This window comes from Herpailurus yagouaroundi, unplaced genomic scaffold, assembly GCF_014898765.1.
Source record: "Herpailurus yagouaroundi ecotype Mexico unplaced genomic scaffold, PumYag 159, whole genome shotgun sequence".
NCBI classification, from domain to species: Eukaryota; Metazoa; Chordata; class Mammalia; order Carnivora; family Felidae; genus Herpailurus; species Herpailurus yagouaroundi.
The window spans coordinates 8,080,380-8,100,907 of NW_024412400.1; the positions used below are offsets into that span (position 1 = coordinate 8,080,380).

The window sequence follows — 20,528 nt, forward strand, 5'->3', positions numbered from 1 at the left end:
GGGGCATCGGCTCCGACCGCCGAAGGACGCCGATCCCCGGGGGGCCCTGCCCCCGCCGCGCCTGCGAGCCCGGCACGCCGCGCCTGGACCTGCCCTTCCGCTCGCGGGGCGCCGCGGGGCCGGGCCCCCCGGGGATCGGCGTCCTTCGGCGGTCGGAGCCGATGCCCCGCAGCTCCGGCGGGCGTCGGGCTGGAGACGCGGGTCGCGGCCTCCGATGGGTCACGGGCCCGCGGTCCAGCTTCCTCGGCTGGCGTAGTAATTTGTAAAATGACGCCTTTGGGGAGGGAGACCCGCGCTCGTGCTTGTGCGTGGACGTGGGTAGGTTTCTCCTTTCCGCTGCTTCCAGACGCGGCCACGGTTAAGTGCTTGCGGTGGGCACGTTCGAGTGCCTCTGTTGTCATCAGAATGTAGGCGAGATGACGCACGTCTTTATCGTAGCTGTAAAATCGTGTTTTTGAAATCTGCCCCCCCCCCCCCCTGAGGGGGCCCCCCCCCCCCAAAAATCTCCCCAAAAAAGGGTTTTTTAGTGGGATGGGGGGGTGGGGGGGGGGGCATCGGCCGTTCAAATGCGCCTCTTTCTGCGAGAGTACCTTGCCTGGAGGTTTTGGTAATGCCCCACCCCCATCACCGCCCCGTCCCCACCCGCAAAAACAGCAGAGGCACTAGAACCTTCTTTGCCGCTGGCCTGGATCGTAGTGGGCCGTACACCGGGGAATCACTTTCTGGAAGGTAATTCTTCTGCTTTGGCATTTTTTGTGTGTGTCCCTTTGCAGACCCCTTTGCTGATGCAACTAAGGGTGACGACTTACTCCCGGCAGGGACTGAGGATTACATTCATATAAGAATCCAGCAACGGAACGGCAGAAAGACACTGACTACTGTCCAGGGCATCGCAGATGATTATGACAAAAAGAAACTTGTGAAAGCTTTCAAAAAGGTAAAGGTGTTGGGAAGAAAAGGTTAAACCACAGCTGCTGATGCGCTTCCGAGCAGGACACCCTTACTCGAGTCCAACAGTGTGGGCGCAAACGATGGGGCTCGGGAAGGGAAAGCCTGTTGGTTCTGGTAATTAACACCCAGGCGTTTATGGGTGGCCTCCCATTTCAAACTGAGATGTGAATGGCTTTCAAACCAAAGAGATGTGGAATACTCAGTTCTTGGTGTTCTAAGTAAAATCATTCCCCGTATGTTTCCTGCTGATTCACTTGCAAATTAATTTGGGAGTGTTGGGGAGACCAAACGTAAACACGATCAGCTCTACTCAAATGGTATGGGTCTTAATGGTCAAAGTAAATCCTCCTTGTTGTATGTGACTCCATTGTGTGACACATCTCCTTCTCCAGAAATTCGCCTGTAATGGTACTGTGATTGAGCATCCTGAGTACGGAGAGGTTATTCAGCTTCAAGGTGACCAAAGAAAAAACATTTGCCAGTTTCTCCTGGAGGTGAGTGATTGGGTGCTTTATGTACAACCTTGACATTGCTTCCAAAATTGTATTCAAGGACAATGTGAATTATCTCCTACTTCATTAAAAAAAAAAAAAAATTACGTGAATGAGGTAAATCCGTTAATTGAGAGAGAAATACAGTGTCGGTACTTACTTTAAAGGCAGCGGAACCTTTTTTGGTTTATTTTGTCATTCGAATGACGTGACCGTTCTTGTATCTGCACAGCCAGTTTTGGGGCACGTCAAGGTGTGTAAGCGTCTATTGAATTGCTAACGGTAAACGCCACAAGGAACAGTGTTGCAACAGACTGGTAACCCTGATTGTTTTATCATCGGGGCTCCACGTTTTCTTGGGGCTGAAATCCTGCATCCCTCAGAGCGATTCTGTTACGTTTTGTTTTGCAGGTTGGCATTGTCAAGGAGGAACAGCTTAAGGTTCATGGATTCTAAAACGAACCCGAAGACGTGGAGAATTTCTTGAATGATTTTGTCCTCTAAACCCAGTGTGGCTGCCTCGTGAAATGACTCTCTGCAGTAAACGGACTTTTCATGTATTTAATCGTTCAAACTCCCATTCACACGTGCATGATTACAGAAAACATGGGGTATGTAGGCTAGTAACACACAAGAAAATTGCAGTAAGATGGTAACGAAACCCCGTATTCATCTTAACATGTTTCCAATGGAAAATATTTTGTTTTGAGTGTTTATTTGTTTATTGTTCAGCTTTTTTTCACCTGATTAAATGCTTTTTTGTTGTATTAAACCATGTATGTTGCAGCTTGACAATAAAGAAACATCTCTGAATCCTTCTGTGAGCAGTTAGGCTCCCAAATCTAAGCAAGTAAATACGTAGGTTTTGTCTTTGAGAGTTGGAGTTCTAATGCAAGTGTTCTTTCTGCTTAGTTTTCACCTGCTGTTAAATCCAAAGCCGGAGGGGAACCTTTGTCATGTAACCTGTGTTCTTCCTTTACTGACTTACAGATGAGAATGAGAACTGGAGTATAAGCTCAGCCAGAGGCAAGATTTATCAGAAGGTGGTGTTAAAGTTTGAAAATAGGAAGTACAGTTTAAATTCCCAGGTATTAGCACGTAGAATTCTTCTGTGTGTTTTTCTTGCCGTTACCGGACTACCCACGTGAATCTGTCCCTAAGTCCAGATGATACAGCAGGCTCCTGACCCCAAATAAGTTCAGTCACATGCGCTGTCCTGCAAGTGTTGGTGGCTGGTGTCGCTGCCCTACAGATGGAAGACGAGGTGCAGATTATCTTGCCGGGAGTGCTGGGCATCGGGGTGCCCGCTCAGGGCTCCCGGGCCAGAAGATCCGTGTTCTTTCGCTGCATCTTGGCTTCGGTATGTGTTCTGCCACAGGAAGTGAGAGCCGTGGGTGATCTCGCAGGGGATTGGGGACGGTGTGAGAAATAGATTTGCAGCTCGAGTTCCACACTCCACTGTGGATGGTGGATGGTAATAATTTGCTCGGTTACATAAGCCATGCCGTTGAAACCATTCTGCCGAGACGCGTCCACAAGTGTGTCCTCTTCGGCCTGATGATGACGTGAGCGATGTCTCACGTGGGCCACCAGTTGTGTACCAGCTGAACCTTTGCCCCTATTTTGAGGGGACTGCTTTTGGACAAGCAAAATGGGCCCCATAGTTGACCTTTTAAAGACACTAAGTAATAGACTTCCTTTCTCACCCCATTACTACTTAAGATTGGTCCTATTAAGTGAGAATACCAGAATATGGTGCCAGATTTAGCAAGCTCATTTCTGAAAAACAGTACAATTTGAACAAGAAGATTGAGCTGTTGAGCATTATTCAGCTTCACTGAGCAATCCTCAGTTTTCTATCCGTAACATTTTACAACGATTCCACCTCTAGTTGAGAGGTGCTGTGGAAACGGTTTATGAAAACGATAAAGCAGAAACCTGAGTTAACAGGTACATTCCAGAGTTGCCTTTTCATTGTGGCGTATATTTTTTTTAAATATTTTTTTTCAACGTTTATTTATTTATTTTTTTTTGGGACAGAGAGAGACAGAGCATGAACGGGGGAGGGTCAGAGAGAGAGGGAGACACAGAATCGGAAACAGGCTCCAGGCTCTGAGCCATCAGCCCAGAGCCTGACGCGGGGCTCGAACCCACGGACCGCGAGATCGTGACCTGGCTGAAGTCGGATGCTTAACCGACTGCGCCACCTAGGCGCTCCTCATCGTGGCATATTTAAAGTCGAGTCAAACTATTGCCCAGGAGAGAATTGACTTAAAACAACACAGAAAGGGTCCCTGGGTGGCTCAGTCGGTTGAGTATCCAACCTCTGCTCAGGTCGTGATCTTGCGGCTTGTGAGTTCGAGCTTCATGTCCAGCTGTGCTGACAGCTCAGAGCCTGGAGCCTGCTTCGGATTCTGTCTCCCTCTCTGTCTGCCCCTCCCCGCTCATGCTCTCTCAGCAATAAATAAATGTTAAAAAAAAAAAAAAAAAAAAGGGAATTGGGAAACTTAAGATAAAAAGGGACCTCATCTGGGCTCCCATAGGTAAGCTCTCCCATCGTCAATGCGTCAGGCCACTCCCACCGCATGGATCAAAAACCTTGAGCAAAACTGGCTTTTTTTGAGGAGCACCTCTCTCGACCTCCCTTTAGCCTGTGAGCCCCAGATACCTGATTGGACTTCTCACCTGTAGGGCAATCCCCATCCTTAGAGCAAAAACAGATCATGCACCCTTTCCTCTCTGGTGTTTGTGATGCCATGGAAAGAAAGGACGTAACTAAGAGCTACGGATTTCTGCAATTTTACCGAAACTTCATCAAAGGATGAACTTGGAATAAACATCACCCTCACGTGGAAAAGCCCTCTGAGAGCCTTAGAGGTACGTAAAGGCACAGGAACAGGACTAACTGTGCTTGTCTGCTTCAGGGGCAAGGGGGACTAGGCAGCATTGTATAACCGAGGAGGGAAAATAGATCGCGTCTTAAACGCACCGAAAATAACTAGCCGAGGGGCGTACTTCCTTGTGCTTCTGGTGTGGGAGTATTTAGATCTGCGGTGTCGTAAGTGGTCTGTACTTTGAGGACGCAACATGGAAAATACTGAATAGAGGACGAGGACATTTGTCCCTGAACCTCTAGACTTGGCAGAGGTCTTGGCGAAGGCTTTAGGAAACGAACCTTTGGTTGAGGCGCAGCCTGGAGGAAGGGGCCACCAGCAGTGACGTCCCCTGCCCTCAGATCTCAGAAGCCCTGAGGCAGAGGAAAGCCTGGAGAAGCGGCCCCGGCTCTAGGTACCAAGGATTCAAGTAACAGTGGCTGTTCTCAACCATCCTCGGAAGGGGGCGACTCTTCACACAGAAGAACAGTTCTTTTCCCAGTCACACGGCCGTGGAAGTCAGAAACACAGAACGTGAATAGATTTCTGTGTGCCACCTGCCACCGGCTGGGCTCCATCTAAAGGAACGGGTAGCTCGTGCAAAAACCAGCCTCACCAGGTTGCCCGCAACGTCATTAGGGTTGTTCCACTGGGGCTCCTGAGGATTCCCCTTACCAAGCCAGATTTCCTTGGGGGTGGGGGTGGGGTGGGGGGGACAAGGGAGGCATGGCCCTGCCGTAAAAAACCAAGGGAATCTTCATCTGCAGGGATTGCAACCAGCTGCCCTTGCTCGACAGGCAGGCGGTAGCCAGGTGACACGATGACTGTCTGGGGTCAAGGGACCAAGCAAATCAGCTACGATTAAGCAGGAGTCAAACCATGTAAAGGGCCCTCAGCGTTGACAGCTCCTTTCGCGTGGCCATGTTGGCCTTTAACTCCCTCCATCCGGATAATGGAAACCTGGAAAAAGAAACACCATTAATCAGAGGAATGGCTGCCTTTCCTCACTCGTGGAGAATCATTCAGAGTGGAATTAGTGCCAGAAAGGGGAGAGAATTTCCAACTGTCCTTGGATCCTCCTCATCCAGGCCTCATCGTGTTCGATGCCATCCAGCCAGTGGGGAGCCTCTCACCTGCGCAGAGGACTGGAATGCCCAGCTAAAGTCAGCCTTGGCTGTGAGGATGCCTGGGGGTCAGGCAGCTCACCAAGCGGCTCATCAGTCTGATTTTGAACCTAGCAGGGGGAGCGGTAAATCTGCCGCGGTCTGTAGTTCTCCCGATGAATTGAGGGCATGATTGGAATTATGGTTGGTGCCTTCATCTCAAAGGAATGAACAACCTACAGACGTTTTTCATGCAAAAAGCAAGTATACACATAGGTGCCATTCATTCAAGGCACAAAAGGGGACTAAAGTTCAAACCCAGAATTCCTCACGGGAATCTAAGTGACCTCAGCCCCCCAAACGGTGCTTCAGCTGAAGCTCTCTTCTCCAGCCTGGTGGGTTTCACGGGGCCTCTGGGCATACAGAACGGTCTGAAAGGAGGCTAACTGTAACCCTCAGGTTGTCTCCATGTGTCCTTCACACATTTTTTTTAAATTTTTTAATGTTTATTTTTGACAGAGACAGAGCATGAGCAAGGGAGGGACAGAGAGAGAGGGAGACACAGAATCCAAAGCAGGCTCCAGGCTCTGAGCTGTCGGCACAGAGCCCGACCCGGGGCTCGAACCCACGAGCCACAAGATCATGACCTGAGCAAGATCATGACCTGAACCCAAGCCCGACGCTCAACCGACGGAGCCACCCAGGCGCCCCCCTTCACACATTCTTATCAGGACCCCAGGTGCACGCAACAGCAAACAGCACGTCAGTGGAGATAGAATCAAAAAGTACTTTAATCCATGTAAACCATGACAAATTCCGCGGAGAAGACATCGCCAAGGATTTGGAGAGAAGCATAACTATTTGAAGTAGGCAAGAGGCCCACCTACTCCCTGGTCACGAACTGAGTGCCACTGTCAGCTCTTTGTTGCCATCGACTTGTCAAAAACACAGGAAATGTGAGCCCAATATTCAGATTGGACTACAGGAGCCCCTAGCGACCTCCTTGGTAGACCAGGATTGTTGAAATAAAACCGCATAGGGTGCAGGGGCGAGTTGGGCTATTAGAGAGACCGGGAATTAAAGGGGCAGGTGAAAAGGGGAGGTGATTGGGGCAAGTGTGTAGCCCTTTACCGCCGCCTTGTGGCCACTTTAAGAAAAAAACAATAGCTCCTGGAAGGCAGTTCATAGTAAACTGCTGAGGTTTAAGTTGTTGGTGGGGGATCCTTAAAGCACGTCTTTAAGGATCTGCTTTAATTTTGTCGCCTTTAAGCTGACGACTTTAATTTTGTCGCCCCTCGCGTATTAGGCCGAAATTGGTCCAGCCGATCTTTTATCACTGCAGTCCATAAAAACCTGTTGCCATCTGCTTTTACGTGGGAGAGACCAGAAAACGTTTCTGCAGCCTCACCCAGGGGAAGCATAAAGCCACGTCACCTACTATCGACCACAATGTTATTAGAAGGAATTTAACTCAAATGTAAACAGAGACATCTGTTTAGAGCCTCCAGAGAACAAGTGCTGCTCCTAAACTGTCACCTGTTGAAGAACACAGTTGGAGTTTTATACACAGAGAGAACTCAAATATATAGTGCTCTCGATTTAAACCTGTGTCACAGGTTACTGTCCCTTTTTGGCTACTAGAAGCACACCCACATAGAGGGTCAGCTGCACATCAGCGATTTTTATCTGGGAAAAGTACTGACGGGATTCCCTAAAAGCTCGTAAGGCCACAATACACGATGCCGTTCCATTAAGCCTGGAGAACCCAGAGCAGAACTCATTTGGAGAGGCTCAACGTCACAAGCAGGGGAGACGTAATGAGGGCTCGGGGCGACACAGAAATTGTACTGGAGGGATCTGATCCTACGTGATCAGCGTCAGCACCATGAGCTGGGCCCGCGACCCTGAAGATGCCTTATAAAATTCAAATGAGATTACGTCAGTTCCCTGCACAAAATCTTTGTGAACACTGTGCTTAATATTAATGCTGAACATATTCTAGGGGCTTACGGGGTCCCAGTGACCTGTTCCCTGCCTGCCTCCTGTTCTACACCTTTGACTTTCCACTCTGCTTCGGGACATACTGGTCCCCTGCCTTGGTGCTTTTGCGCTCGCCGTTCACTTTGCCTGGGATGCTCTGCCCCCTCTCCATCTCCCTCCTTGTCACTCCATTTTAGTTCCAACCTCAGGGAGGCCATCGCTGACTGTCTAGTCCTCACAAGCCCCCCACCGTCCATTGCTAACAAAACACCCTGCATTTTCCTTTCTTCATAGTACTTCCATTTATTCAAAAGTATCTTGTTCATTACTTGTTTGCTGGTTTCCTCTCCCTGTAAGGTCCAGGAGAGACTCTTGCAGGAGACGCTGTCAGGGTCCCTCATTCCCTCGGCACTCACCATTCCTGGGCATGTTCCCTGGTGTTCCATCTACAAGCAGCTGTGGCCTTCGCTTGAGGGCTTTCTCTGGCCACAGGAGCACGCTGGGCCTGCACGGGGAAGGGAATTAACGCCTGCGCCTTGCCCCTTACTTCGGTGGCCCTCAGTGACTGGTGGGAATTGGTATATTGTACCCCAGATCCCTCGCCCGCAGATGGGAAAACTTGGAAGCATGTTCTATCCTGGCTCCCAGAATTCCCCAGCAAGCTGGGACCTCAGGTGCCCATAATAATAACCTATCGATATTGCGCCCTTGATCGTCTTTCTTTCTTTTCCTGTCTCACATCCCCATTCTTCTGCCAATGCTCTCTGAGCTCACCTCCCAGATAAACTACGGGCACTTAAATCCTTATCGCAGCCTTCCGTGGGAACCCAACCTAAGACGCCCCTGTATCTCTCACCCCCAGTGCTTAGAACATGGTCTGGGAAACCATAGATGCTCAGTAAATACCTGTTGAACAAATGATTAAGTCTTCCTTCCTTTGACCTCCACTCACCCTTTGGGAAATTCCAATCCAATTAGATAACTTCGCTGCGGATCGTTCCGGTTGCGAAGGCATTTGGAGCCCACTCATCCCCGAAATGGGAAACGGCTACACTTTTTGTCATCAGATTGTTTGAACACAATTCTTCCTGGCGAGCTGTCTCCTCACCCTGCCTGTCACCCATGCCTCTCCCTGGAGTGGGGGCAGAGGAGAAGAATTCAGACGCAGGAGAGAGAAAGCTGGCAGGATGCCTGGCGGAGGCATAGCCTACCAGGGCCTTGGGGAGACGGGGACGCTGGGCCCCGCTGGCATTCACCAGCATTACCCAGTGCCCGGCCCTGCCAAGACGCTGGATGAGACTTAGTTACATCCTTCTCACAGGCCTTCTATATCACAATGGGAATCCACTGGGGGAAAGAATGGATTGTTTGGTTGCAGGTGTTGGGAAATCTGGCTAAATGGAGAAGAAGTTGGGTCCCCACTTCGCACGATGAATAGTGGTGGATTCCAGACGATCAACGATCTAGTTGTGAAAAGCAAAGACTTAACGGTAATCAAAAAAACGTAGGAGGGTATGTTGTGACTTCGAGATGCGAAAGATTTTCTATTGTAAAACATACCTAAGATGCAATTTGCCATCTTAACCGGTTTGAGGTGCGGTCAGTGGTATTAAGTGGATTCGCCTTGGGTCGCCACCACCACCATCCTTCCATGGAACTCTTCTCATCTTGCAAGACTGAAACTCTGTGCCCATTACATAGTAATTCCCTCTTCTGCCCCCCCCCGGGCCCCCCCCCCCCCCCACCGCTCCTGGCAACCACCATTCTGCTTTCAATCTCCATACATTTGACCATTCTAGATTCCCCATACGACTGGAGTCCGACAGCATTTGTCCTTTTGTGCCTGGCTTAGTTCATGTGGCACATGATGTCATCGAGGTTCATCCGTGTTGTAGCAGGTGTCAGAACGTCCCTTAATTTTTTTAATTTATTTTGTGTATTTTTAAATTTTTTTTTAACATGTATTCATTTTTGAGAGACCGAGTATGAGCAGGAGGAAGGTAGAGAGAGATCGGGAGACACAGAATCCGAAGCAGGCTCCAGGCTCTGAGCCATCAGCACAGAGCCCGATGCAAGGCTTGAACTCACTGACTGCACGGTCACGACCTGAGCCGAAGTCGGACGCTTAACCGACTGAGTCACCCAGGCGCCCCTATTTTACTTTTTTAGAGAGTGAGAGCGTGTGAGAGCTGGGAGAGGGGCAGAGGAAGAGACAGAGAAAATCCTAAGCAGGCTCCACACTCAGCACAGAGCCTGATGTGGGGCTCGATCCCACAACCCTGGGATCATGACCTGAGCTGAAATCAAGAGTTGGAGGCTCAACTAAGCCACGCAGGTGCCCCTTTCTTTTCTTTTTAAGGCTGAATAATAATTACTCCGTGGTACGTATGTGCCACATTTGGTTCACTCGTTCATCCATTGGTGGACACTTGGGTTCCTTCCACCTTTTAGCTATTGTGAATAAAGCTGCTATGAATATGGCAGAAAAGGAATTTTGTAACAGGACCCCAAACAAAGGATAAGGAGACAAATTGACGGTTTGGTCGCCATTAAAATTAAAGACTGTGTTTTGTCGAGGGATGCCTGGTGGTTCAGTAGGTTAAGCGTCGGGCTCTTGGTTTCGGCTAGGTCACGATCTCACGGTTTGTGGGTTTGAGCCCTGCATCTGGCTTTGCGCTGACAGTGTGGAGCCTGCTTGCGATCCTCTCTCTCCCTCTCTTTCTGTCCCTCCCTTGCTTCCTCTCTCTCTTTCTCAAAACAGATAAAGTTACAAAAAAAAATTTGAAAACAAAGACTGTGTTTTGTCAGAAACACACCAGGCGAAGTTAACAGACAATAACAGAAGATATTACAAAGCCTAAAACCTATGAAGGTTTAGCACTAAATTCTAGAATATATAAGGAACTCTTGCAAATCAGCAAAGAAAGCCTTTTGTACTTGAGAATGATTTTTATTTCCACAATGTTCATTGGAGGATTTTCTGCCCCTTTCTGACTATTTAAAATCCGGCACCTTCAAAGGGGCGCCTGGGTGGCGCAGTCGGTTAAGTGTCCGACTTCAGCCAGGTCACGATCTCGCGGTCTGTGAGTTCGAGCCCCGCGTCGGGCTCTGGGCTGATGGCTCAGAGCCTGGAGCCTGTTTCCGATTCTGTGTCTCCCTCTCTCTCTGCCCCTCCCCCGTTCATGCTCTGTCTCTCTCTGTCCCAAAAATAAATAAACGTTGAAAAAAAAAAACAAAAACAAACAAAAAATAAATAAATAAAATAAAATCCGGCACCTTCAAAAATTAATTGATTTGGCCAAATTTTTAAATTTATGCTTTCAGAAACCAAACAAAATAAAATCTAAAACAACAAAGTTTAAAGACACAACCAAACTAAAAAGAAACATTTTCAGTATATACCAAGGGGTTATTAAGCTTCTTTCAAAAATATGCACATTATCATCGCTTTCAGAAAAAAAAGAGAAAAATTTTTTACCTCCATTTGAGGGAAGACAGCTTCGTGTTTTGGCTATTAGAACTGGAGATAATTAAATGAAAGAATAAACTTTTTGTTTTTCATGAAGGCTTGAACTTTTTTATTGTTATGTCTGTAATGTGTGGGGTTTTTTTCGGGCCTTTTGGAAAACACAGAAAATCCAGAAGAGCTTAGAGAAAAAAATAAAAGTTACCCATAATTCCACCATACAGGGGAGCCACTGTATCATGTAAGTACATAACCTTATAGCTTTTTGGGGTGCCCAGGTGGCTCAGTCGGTTAAACGTCTGACTCTTGATTCGACTCAGGTCATGATCTCATGGTTCATGGGATCGAGCCCCTCATCAGGCCCTGTGCTGATAATGCAAAGCCTGCTTGGGATTTTCTCTCTCCCTCTTTCTGGGCCCCTCCCCCGTTCATGCTCTCTCTCTCTCTCTCTGTCTCTCAAAATAAATTAATTAAAAACAATAATAATCTTATAGCTTTTGGGGGTTTGGGGTATAGTTGTTTTTATAATGAAAGTAGGATTAGCCTGTCTATTATATTTTGTACCCCATTTTATTATTTTCTCTCTCATTCACAATTTTTTATGTCATTCATTATTCCTTCTCCAGTGGTTGATAGCCCCTCCCCCCTAGGACCTTGCCTGTCCAGACTCAGGTGTGGAAATTCTGGGTGTTCCCATTACAGTTTGGAGAAGCCAAACTTTGGTATTCAGAGGAATCTACGTAACAAACCTTTGTAACCAGCTCTTTGTACCATTAGTTTCTGCTGATAATTGCCTTCCTGCAATTTGCTGTCCCTAGAAACTCCAAGTCCTCTCTCCCTTTTTCTTATCACTTCTCCACAGAATTATTGTTCTTTGCTACATGGACCCAAGTGCTACCCATCCCTTTGTGGTACTCATCACCGAATACTCCTGTGTGTAAACACGTGTTAATACACTTCTGTCTTTTGTTGTCTCCTTTGCAAGGTCCCAGGGGAGGCTCTCGAAGGATAAGGAAAGGTTTTCCTCCCCCGCAATACCAGTACCTGAGGTTCTGTAACCCAACAAGGTCGTCCGCCCTGGCTCCTGACCCAACAAGGTCGTCCGCCCTGGCTCCTGAAACTCCAGCCAAGGACAGAGGCTTCCAAAGGCCCAACGGCAGAGCAGAACATCTCCAGGAGGTGCATGATGAGAAAATGTGAGATCTAAGGTGGCATTTCAACCATCCTGTTAGAAGCAGGGCTTGCACAGTCCTGGGGACCAAGTCCACGCATTAAGTTTGGGGCCGGGCACAGTGGCCCCTGTTTACGAAGAGTCAACTTTGATCTTGAACTGCTTAATCTCCATAGCATTGTAGTTATGACTCCACTTTTATTCTTTGTTGGTACCTTTTCTCCTTTTCTCTTGATAAGTATTGTCAAAAACGTATCTGTTTTGTTAAAACAAACAAGTAAACAAAGAACCACAAATTTCTTTGGTTTCCTTGACCTACTATGGAAACCTAGTATGTCTATTCTTTTGTTTCTTTCATCTCTGCCCTTTATTGTTTTCTTCCTTCCACTCTCTTTGTTCTATCCTTTTGGTCACTTTTAAAATTAGACACTGAGCTCCCTCACGTTTAACTTTTCTTCTTTTCCACTGTAAGCATTTAAGGATGTACATTCCCCTTGTGCAGCCCACAGGTTTTGATAGCTAGTCTTTTCATTATCATTCACTAAGAGATATTTTCTAGTTTCCATTAACTATGGTCTTCCCGAAGCTCCCTGGAGAGCTCTGTGGTCTCTTGCCCTGAACTCTGCAGGTATCCTCAGCGCGATTCGTGTGTTTTGTTTTGTTTTGTTTTTGTTTTTTTGAACCAGATTCATTTTTACTGCTGGTGTCAAACTCTCTTCAAATATTCTATTTGGAGATATCAGATGTCAGCTTATTGCCTTGAAGATAGCACTGCTTTTACACTCTTTGTGGTTTTGCTTTGTTACAGCATGGGCAGGGCCGGGGGTGCGATGGGGAGACAATTTGTCTTAGTTAACCACAGATCTCCAAGTGTAGCTTGTAATTTTAAGTGGAAAAAAAAAAAAGGAGATGCAGTACCCAGATATGGCCAATAGATGATGCTATTGACCCATTTAAGGCCAGCTCTTTTATTCCGTAGGGCTCTCTATTTTCTGCTGACTTGCATGTGAGTTTATTTCAAAGAAAAGACCCCAAAGTCAGAAGAGGTAGAGAGGTTATATAATACCGGCTGAACACTTAGATGCTCCAGGCACTCAAGATATAAGCATAATAAATTAAAACTTTGGTTTAAAAGATGCAGAGAGGGGTGCCCGGGTGGCTCTGTCAGTTGAGTGTCTGACTCTTGATTTCAGCTCATGTCATGGACCTCAGTGAGGTCGGTGAGATTGAGCCCCGCATCAGGCTCCGTGCTGAAAGCGTGGAGCCAGCTTGGGATTCTCTCTCTCTCTCTCTCTCTCTCTCTCTCTCTCTCAAAATAAATAAAACTTTAAAAACTAAAAATAGACAAATAAATAAAAAGAAGCAGAGAAATGTCCCTGTGAGAACTTCTGATTCCAGAGGTCTGGTGAAGGAGCATTTGTTTTCCCTCCGCGTCCTGATGTCCCAGTGATCTGCCCAGTCAGTCCCTGGTGATGGTTCTCCTGGCGCAGTCACCTGGATGATTTGTTTTGGATTACAGATGAACGCTCCTCCCAGAACTCACCTTCAAGGGTTAAAAAGGTTAGAATCTATTTGGGCACAATTTTCCACCAGAGTGAAACAGGTTGTGGAAGTGACAGTGAGGGAGGGCATCCGCCTTTGAATGATTACCTTTCCAAGGTACACATATCCTCGTGTTTGTGTCCTGTCTCTCTCAAATGCCCTCTGTTCAAACCACAGCCTCCTAAGTGCTCTTTGAGACTTAATCTGATTAAGAACCACCAGCTGTCCCACTTCTGGGTATCCATCTGAAGGAAATGAAATCCCTATTTCAAAGAGCTATCTGCACTCCCATGTTCATTGTAGCATTATTCACAATAGCCAAAAGGTGGAAACAGCATAAGTGTCCATTTATAGACAAATGGATAAAGAAGATGTGAGGTGTGTGCATATGTTATAAAACAAATAAATATGTATGTTATATATGTATATATATGTTATATGTATGTGTATATGTATGTATGTATGTACATATATATGTGCATAACAGAATATTACTCAGCCATTAAAAAAGAGGGGTCTTGCATTTGGGACAACATGGATGGACCTTAAGGAAATTATGCAAAGCAAGATAAGTTGGACAGAGAAAGGCAAAGACTGGGGGCGCCTGGGTGGCTCAGTCAGTTAAGTATTTGACTCTTGATTTCGGCTCAGGTCATGATCTCCCGGTTCATGAGATTGAGTCCCCAAGTTGGGCTCTGTGCTGACAGCACCGAGCCTGCTTGGGATTCTCTCTCTCTTTGTCCCTCTCCCCACTCGTGCATGTGCTCTCTCTCTCTCTCTATCTCTCTCCAAATAAGTAAATTTAAAAAAGAAAGACAGAGACGGTACAATCTCACTTATATGTGGACTCTAAAGCTGGAACTCCTAGAATCAGGGAGAATGGTGATTGTCAGGGGCTGGTGGTGGGAGAAATGGGGCGATGTTGATCAAAGGATGCAAACTTTCAATTATCCAATGAACGCATTCATCCCTAGCCTGGTGACTGTAATTAACAATACGGTAACCTGTACTGAAAAGTTGCTGCGAGAGTAGAGTTTCAACAGTCCACCAAAACAACAGCAACATAGTAATTATGTGAAGCGAAGAAAGTGAAGGATGTGTTAACTAACGTTACTTTGGTAAACATCTCACAATACATACAAATCATCACATTGTATGCCTTAACTTACATAATGTTATATACGAATTCTGTCTCAAGCTGGAGGGGAAAGAATCCCCTGATGATTTCATTAAAATGCAGATTCTGTTTAAGAAACCGAACAGATAAACATGTGAGAAGGGAGCGGGGGTGGGGGGAGACGAGAGGGAAACAAACCAGGAGAGACTCTTAATGATAGAGAACAAACTGAGGGTTGAAGGGGGTGGGGGGGGGGGATGGGCTAGATGGGGGGTGGGTATTTAGGAGGGGACTTGCTGTAATGAGCACTGGGTATTGTACCTAAGTGATGAACCACTGAATTCTACTCCTGAAACCAATATTGCGCTGTATGTTAACTAAGTAGAAATTAAATTTAAAAAAACTTTTAATGTAGATTCTGACTCAGGAGGTCTAGCCACATGCGTGAGAGTCTGCATCTCTAACAAGCTCCCAGGTGATGCTGGTAACATAGGTCTGCCAGCCACACTTTGGGTAGCAAGCATTCATGGCCGTGGTCTAATGGCAGGAGTCAGGGTGGTGGTCCCTTCAGAGAATCTCTAGGATTTGGAATCAGAAGGCCTGCCTTCAAATCCAGGCTCCACACTGAAGTGTGAGCTGACCCAGCCAGAGAAGCTCTCATAGCCTCAGTTTCCTCAACAGTGACTTAGGGATGTTACATTTAATAACACACAGGGTGAAATGGAGTGATTTGAATATGGCTCCCAACCCAATGCCTCGCCAGCGTAAGAGCTTGGTCACGTTTTCGGGAGATGTGACACTTTCACGGAACGTGGCAGTGTGAATACTGATACAGGACGCCCTGGACCACTTCTAGTTTGTCACGGAAACGATCTGCGGACTCGTTTTCTAAATCTGCCCGAGATGCTATGAAAAGCCACAAACCCGTGAGACCCTTCCTCTCCCACATCTTCAGAATGTCTGGGGAGGGAAGGGACTCAACGTTTTAACAGGTGCCCAGAAACGTCTTGAGATCACGCAAGTCTGACACACTGTTGTACAGAATTTAAAAATATGGGGAAACCCACCCGCCTCCTTGCTGGAAACTAGGGAGACAGACCATCCATCCTCCTGATGCAGCGGCATTGATCTCTTAGTTTTCATGACGAGGGAGTCAGAGGAAGCCCAGAGAGACAGCTCAGCCCTCTCGTGGAAGATGGAGGAAGGAAGAAGGGGACAGGCCCTACGAACCCCCTAACGTGGAGGGACGCGGGCAGGCCTGGGACGAGCCTCCAGGCTTCCATCCACGGGGCAAGGGCCACCCCCGGAGGCAGGGCTTCCTGCTTGGCCGCAGGGAGACCACTAACCCGCCAGCCCTTCCTTCTCTGGGGTCCACGGCTTCTCCCCAGAGAATGAGAACAGGAGGAGAATCCGCAGGATCACAGAGAGTGCCCAATTTTGTGCAGGGCGTGTTACCATTTTCATATCAAAGTGTCCTATACGAATTCCCTTCCCTCCTAGCCATTCCACTCTGGGGCAAAGCGGAATGAATTCAGATGTTTCGGGCACCGGGGTTGAAACGACCAATCCCAGAGCCAGAATGAGTAAATACCTTCAGCCCGAAGAGGATCCAGGCAGGCCAAAGGTGGCAGGTGGCAAGCTTCAGGATGTGGGCTCGGCAGACACAAAGGGCCCCCCGTGACAGAGCAGATGGCCAGTGTGATGAGAGCACTGAGCCAGAGGGCATGTTGGCGATAGAGGAGGAAGCTAGAAAGGCAGACGGTCAGACGGGCTCATAGGCTGGGGCCGCAAGCGTGAGTGTTACCCTGAAGCATTGGTGTGTTTAAAAAAAATTTTTTTAACTTTTATTTATTTTTGAGAGACAGAGAGAGAGCATGAGCAGGGGAGGGGCAGAGAGAGAGGGAGACACAGAATCCAAAACAGTCTCCAGGCTCTGAGCTGGCAGCACAGAGCCCGACGCGGGGCTCGAACTCACGGACCGCGAGATCGTGACCTGGCTGAAGTCGGACGCTTCACCGACTGAGCCACCCAGGCACCCCAGCATTGGCATGTTCTTAAGCAGAGAAACAGCCCGATACAGTGACTGGAAGAAGCCAGTTGTGGCTGCTGCACAGTGAGAGGAAGGGAGGTAGGGGGAGCAGTAGTGGAAGAGAGGAGACCAAATCGAGGCTACTGCACCGGTCCAAGCAGGAGATGGTGGCAAAGAGAAGGGTTGGGCGGGTTACACACTTGTTCTGGGGACAGAACTAACAGGACTCGGGGTTGTACTGGACGTCAGTGACCAGGAAAAGATGACTCCCACATCCAACCTTTAGAAACCGAGGGGCAGGAAGTGACATGACCAAAACGAGGAAGGCTGGGGTAGAGACACACAATTAAGAAGTGGAAACGCGAATTCTGTGTGGATATGCTATGTGTGAGGGACTTTAGACACGCGCCCCTTTGGAGATGTCAGGCAGGTAGTTAGTTGGGTGTATGAGGCTGGCGGTCAGAGAAGACATAAATTCAGGAGGTATGGACTCACAGACTATTTAAAGCCATGGTGAAATTTTTAGGGAGAGATTGTATAGAGAAGAGGTCCCGGAAGGAATCCATGTGGCACATCAGAAATGCTAGTTTCAAAGAAGTATTTCTCGTGCGACATCGTTTTGTATAAAATTTTAAAATTTGGGGCATCTTGGTGGCTCAGTCGATTCAGCATCCGACTCTTGATTTTGGCTCAGGTCAGGATCTCACGGTTCTTGAGTTCAAGCCCCGAGTTAGGCTCTAGCATAGAGCCTGCTTGGGATTTTCTTTCCTTCTCTCTCTGCTCCTCCCCTGTTTGTGTTCTCTCTCCGTCTCAAAATAAAATAAATAAACCCAAATCTTTTTTTTTTTTTATTAAAATGACATAGAAAAAATCTGCGTGAATATTCAGCAAACTGTTCGTGGTGGGTACCTCTGGAGGGTTGGGTGGGAGGGCTTTCCTTTTCTCCACTGTATGTCTCTGGCACATTTGAATTTTTATAAAGTGCATGGTTCTTACCTTTGTCCTGAGAGAAAAACGATAAATGGAATTGATTTAAATGATAGCTCCCATGATTGGTGAGGATGCTGTGACGTGGGCGAATGCGTCCTCTTTGGAGAAAGCATAAGTTGGCACAACTTTCTAGAATGAAATTTGGATTTCATTTGAAGGAAAGTACATGTCGGGGCCCTTGAAAAGTTGAGACCTTTCCGCTTCCAGGCACTTTTGCTGGAGAAACCGTCAGAGATGGTTGTTAGGAAGCATGGAAAGGTTTTGACAAATCCACGACGGCACGTGAACGCTATAAATGTCCCCACGCTCGGCTGGATCCAGCCATTCCTTATCCCCGTTGGAGTCCTTCGGGAGCTGGGTACTGGGGAGCGCTCAGGATGGGAATTGCCACCTGATCATTACCCATCCTGTGCCTGCGCCCTCCCCTGCAGGTCTCTGGGGACCCCACACTTAGTCTGCGGCCCCAGGGAAGTTGTCGTCTCCCACATCCAGCTTCTGGATGAAGAGAAGCACCCATGCGATGGGGAGGTGGCCAAGTTCTCCCGGAGAAGACCAGTTTCCCTGCATGGTTGAGAAAAGAACATCAGACACAGGGCCCGTGCTCAAAGGCTCCGGCTTCTAACGGTCCGGTTTGACCCCACCGAATGTCGCCTTCCACCCCAACCACCAAAAGCGCCTTATTATTGGACTCGAGCCGTGACCGGCTCGCCCTGAAACAAACACGCTTTCAGATTCAGGCCTCCTCCAGGACCCCAGGCTAGATTTGCACGCAAACCTCTCCCTCCCTTTGTGAAGAGTGTCTGAAGTTGCCTGAGCCTGGGCCCCCGGAGATGGGGGATTTTCCCGCTGTCAGAAACCTGAGCTGAGCTGGGAAATAGGGAAATAATCAAACGGTTAGTAGGCCCCGTGGCTTTCTGAAAAGAGGCCCAGGAGAGGCCGGAGGAGAGCAGGAGCGAGGGCAGGCCGAACGTTTGCCTACAGGGGGTTAGGAAGCATCACTGGTGGGGGGTGGGGAGGGGGGCGATGGGGTGAAATGCCTCCTGGGTTCTGCTGAGGAGACGACGTGTGGAAAGGTGTGAGCATGTGCTTTGCACAGTCGCTGCTCCCTGGACTTTCCTCTCAGGTTCACCATCATCGTGTCGGTGTTACCGGGCAGGCCTGCCAACTCCATTTGCTGAAGCCCTGGGACGTGCCCATGGATCTGGTTTCAGTCACCCCAAAGCCTGCGACCACGGGGGTCTGCTTTGCAAAGCAGAGTTTCGGTTTCTATGAAACTCTGTCTTCTTCGTTGCTGTCATGTTCTGGTGCCAAAGGCTCATGTGGCCTAACCCTGACAGACGCCATTGTCCCCCAGACACACCCCAGGCGGGCTAAGGCGAGGGACTGTCATCCAACCGAAAGGACTGTGGCTCAAATGGCTTCTGGGCCTCACCCAAAGTCCCAGAGCCAGGGTGTGATAAGGCCCACTCCCGAGCCCTGGTTGTGGCTTTCCCGGTCTTTTTTACTTTCTTTAATGTTTGTTTATTTTTTTAGTTAGAGAGAGAGAGAGTTAGAGAGCAAGCGGGGGAGGGGCAGAGAGAGGGAGACAGACAATCCCAACTCATGCGGGGCTCGAACTCATGAACTGTGAGATTGTGACTTGAACCGAAGCCAAGAGTCGGACGATGAACTGACGGAGCCACGTAGATGCCCCCCTTTGCCGATCTTCCGGTGACTTCTCTGAGCAGGTAAGTCAGCTTGGCAGTGGACAGAGAAGCTGGCTCATCCATCCTGACAAAAAGTACTGACGGCTGCTTGAGGGGCCCGGGAGCTAAGGGGCCCGGAATTCAGGGCTCCAGGTGGCTTACAGACCCAGGAACCTAGTCTGCATTTCCTCCTCCAGACTGCCCCACACTAGCGGTCTGTGTTTGTACCGCCATATTCCTCCACATTTTTGTATCCCCTCTGCCAAAGAGAAAGAAACGTGTCCCACAAAACTGCCCTTGGGGGGACTGATCGATCACACACCAGCCTGGGAGAGTGGTGCAACGTGGCCGGGGTTTATGCTGCCCTTTCGAACCTCGCCCACGGGAACTACCCAGGAAGCAACAGGTCACCCCATCTACAGCCGAGTTTCACCTGTAATTAAACGTGAATTCACTCATGCCTTGTCCCTGTGCCCATGTGCTGCTGGGAATCTGAGCCACAGTCACCTGGGCTGAAGCCAGGCCTCTCAGAACAGCACCAAGAGGCATCAGGGAGTAAAAATAGACTCCTGATTATTAAATCCAATGCCTCACTCGGGGAGCTAATGAGAGCACTCCCAAAGGAAGCCGAGAGCTGCCTCTGGGCACAGAACAGGTGCTTCCAGTAAATGCCCCCACTCCAACACACACACACACACACACACACACACACGAGCGCGCAAATTGGGATTACACTATTACCTATTTAAATTCATCACATTTCTGATGGGAAGCCATCAGGACGAGGATGTGAAAGCAAGAACTTCTAACCTTTCTCGTGGTGGAACTGCTCATTTGGTGCCAGGCACTGTGGGGATATGAGGTGACGTCACCTTTCAGCAAACGTGGCCAGCACCCCGCCCACCACGCACCTGGAAATCACCTACGGTCCCTTGGCCTCCTACCCTAAACCCCCGCACGTCTCTGACTGGGGCCATCTCTGGCTGTGGGAGCTTGAGGCATGTGAACAGGACTGTCGCAAAGTGCCCCCAGGAGGGGGTCCGGTGAGGGAGGAGCTGGCGGACAAATATCACGGCCTCCTCACCCCTTGTCCCACTTGGGTTCCCTGGGGCCCCTAGGTGGGAGGAAGC

The 20,528-nt window shown here is 48.6% G+C and overlaps 1 protein-coding gene across 1 annotated transcript; it reads left to right on the forward strand.

The window, feature by feature from the left end:
* Positions 1-611: 611 nt before the first annotated feature.
* On the forward strand, positions 612-2,261 carry EIF1B (eukaryotic translation initiation factor 1B; the record flags this gene model as incomplete). The annotated part of the gene is made up of 4 exons (XM_040480859.1): positions 612-729; positions 819-937; positions 1,344-1,445; positions 1,854-2,261. Coding segments are annotated over 4 exons (384 nt in total), but the record flags the coding sequence as incomplete, so codon positions are not given.
* Positions 2,262-20,528: the final 18,267 nt, after the last annotated feature.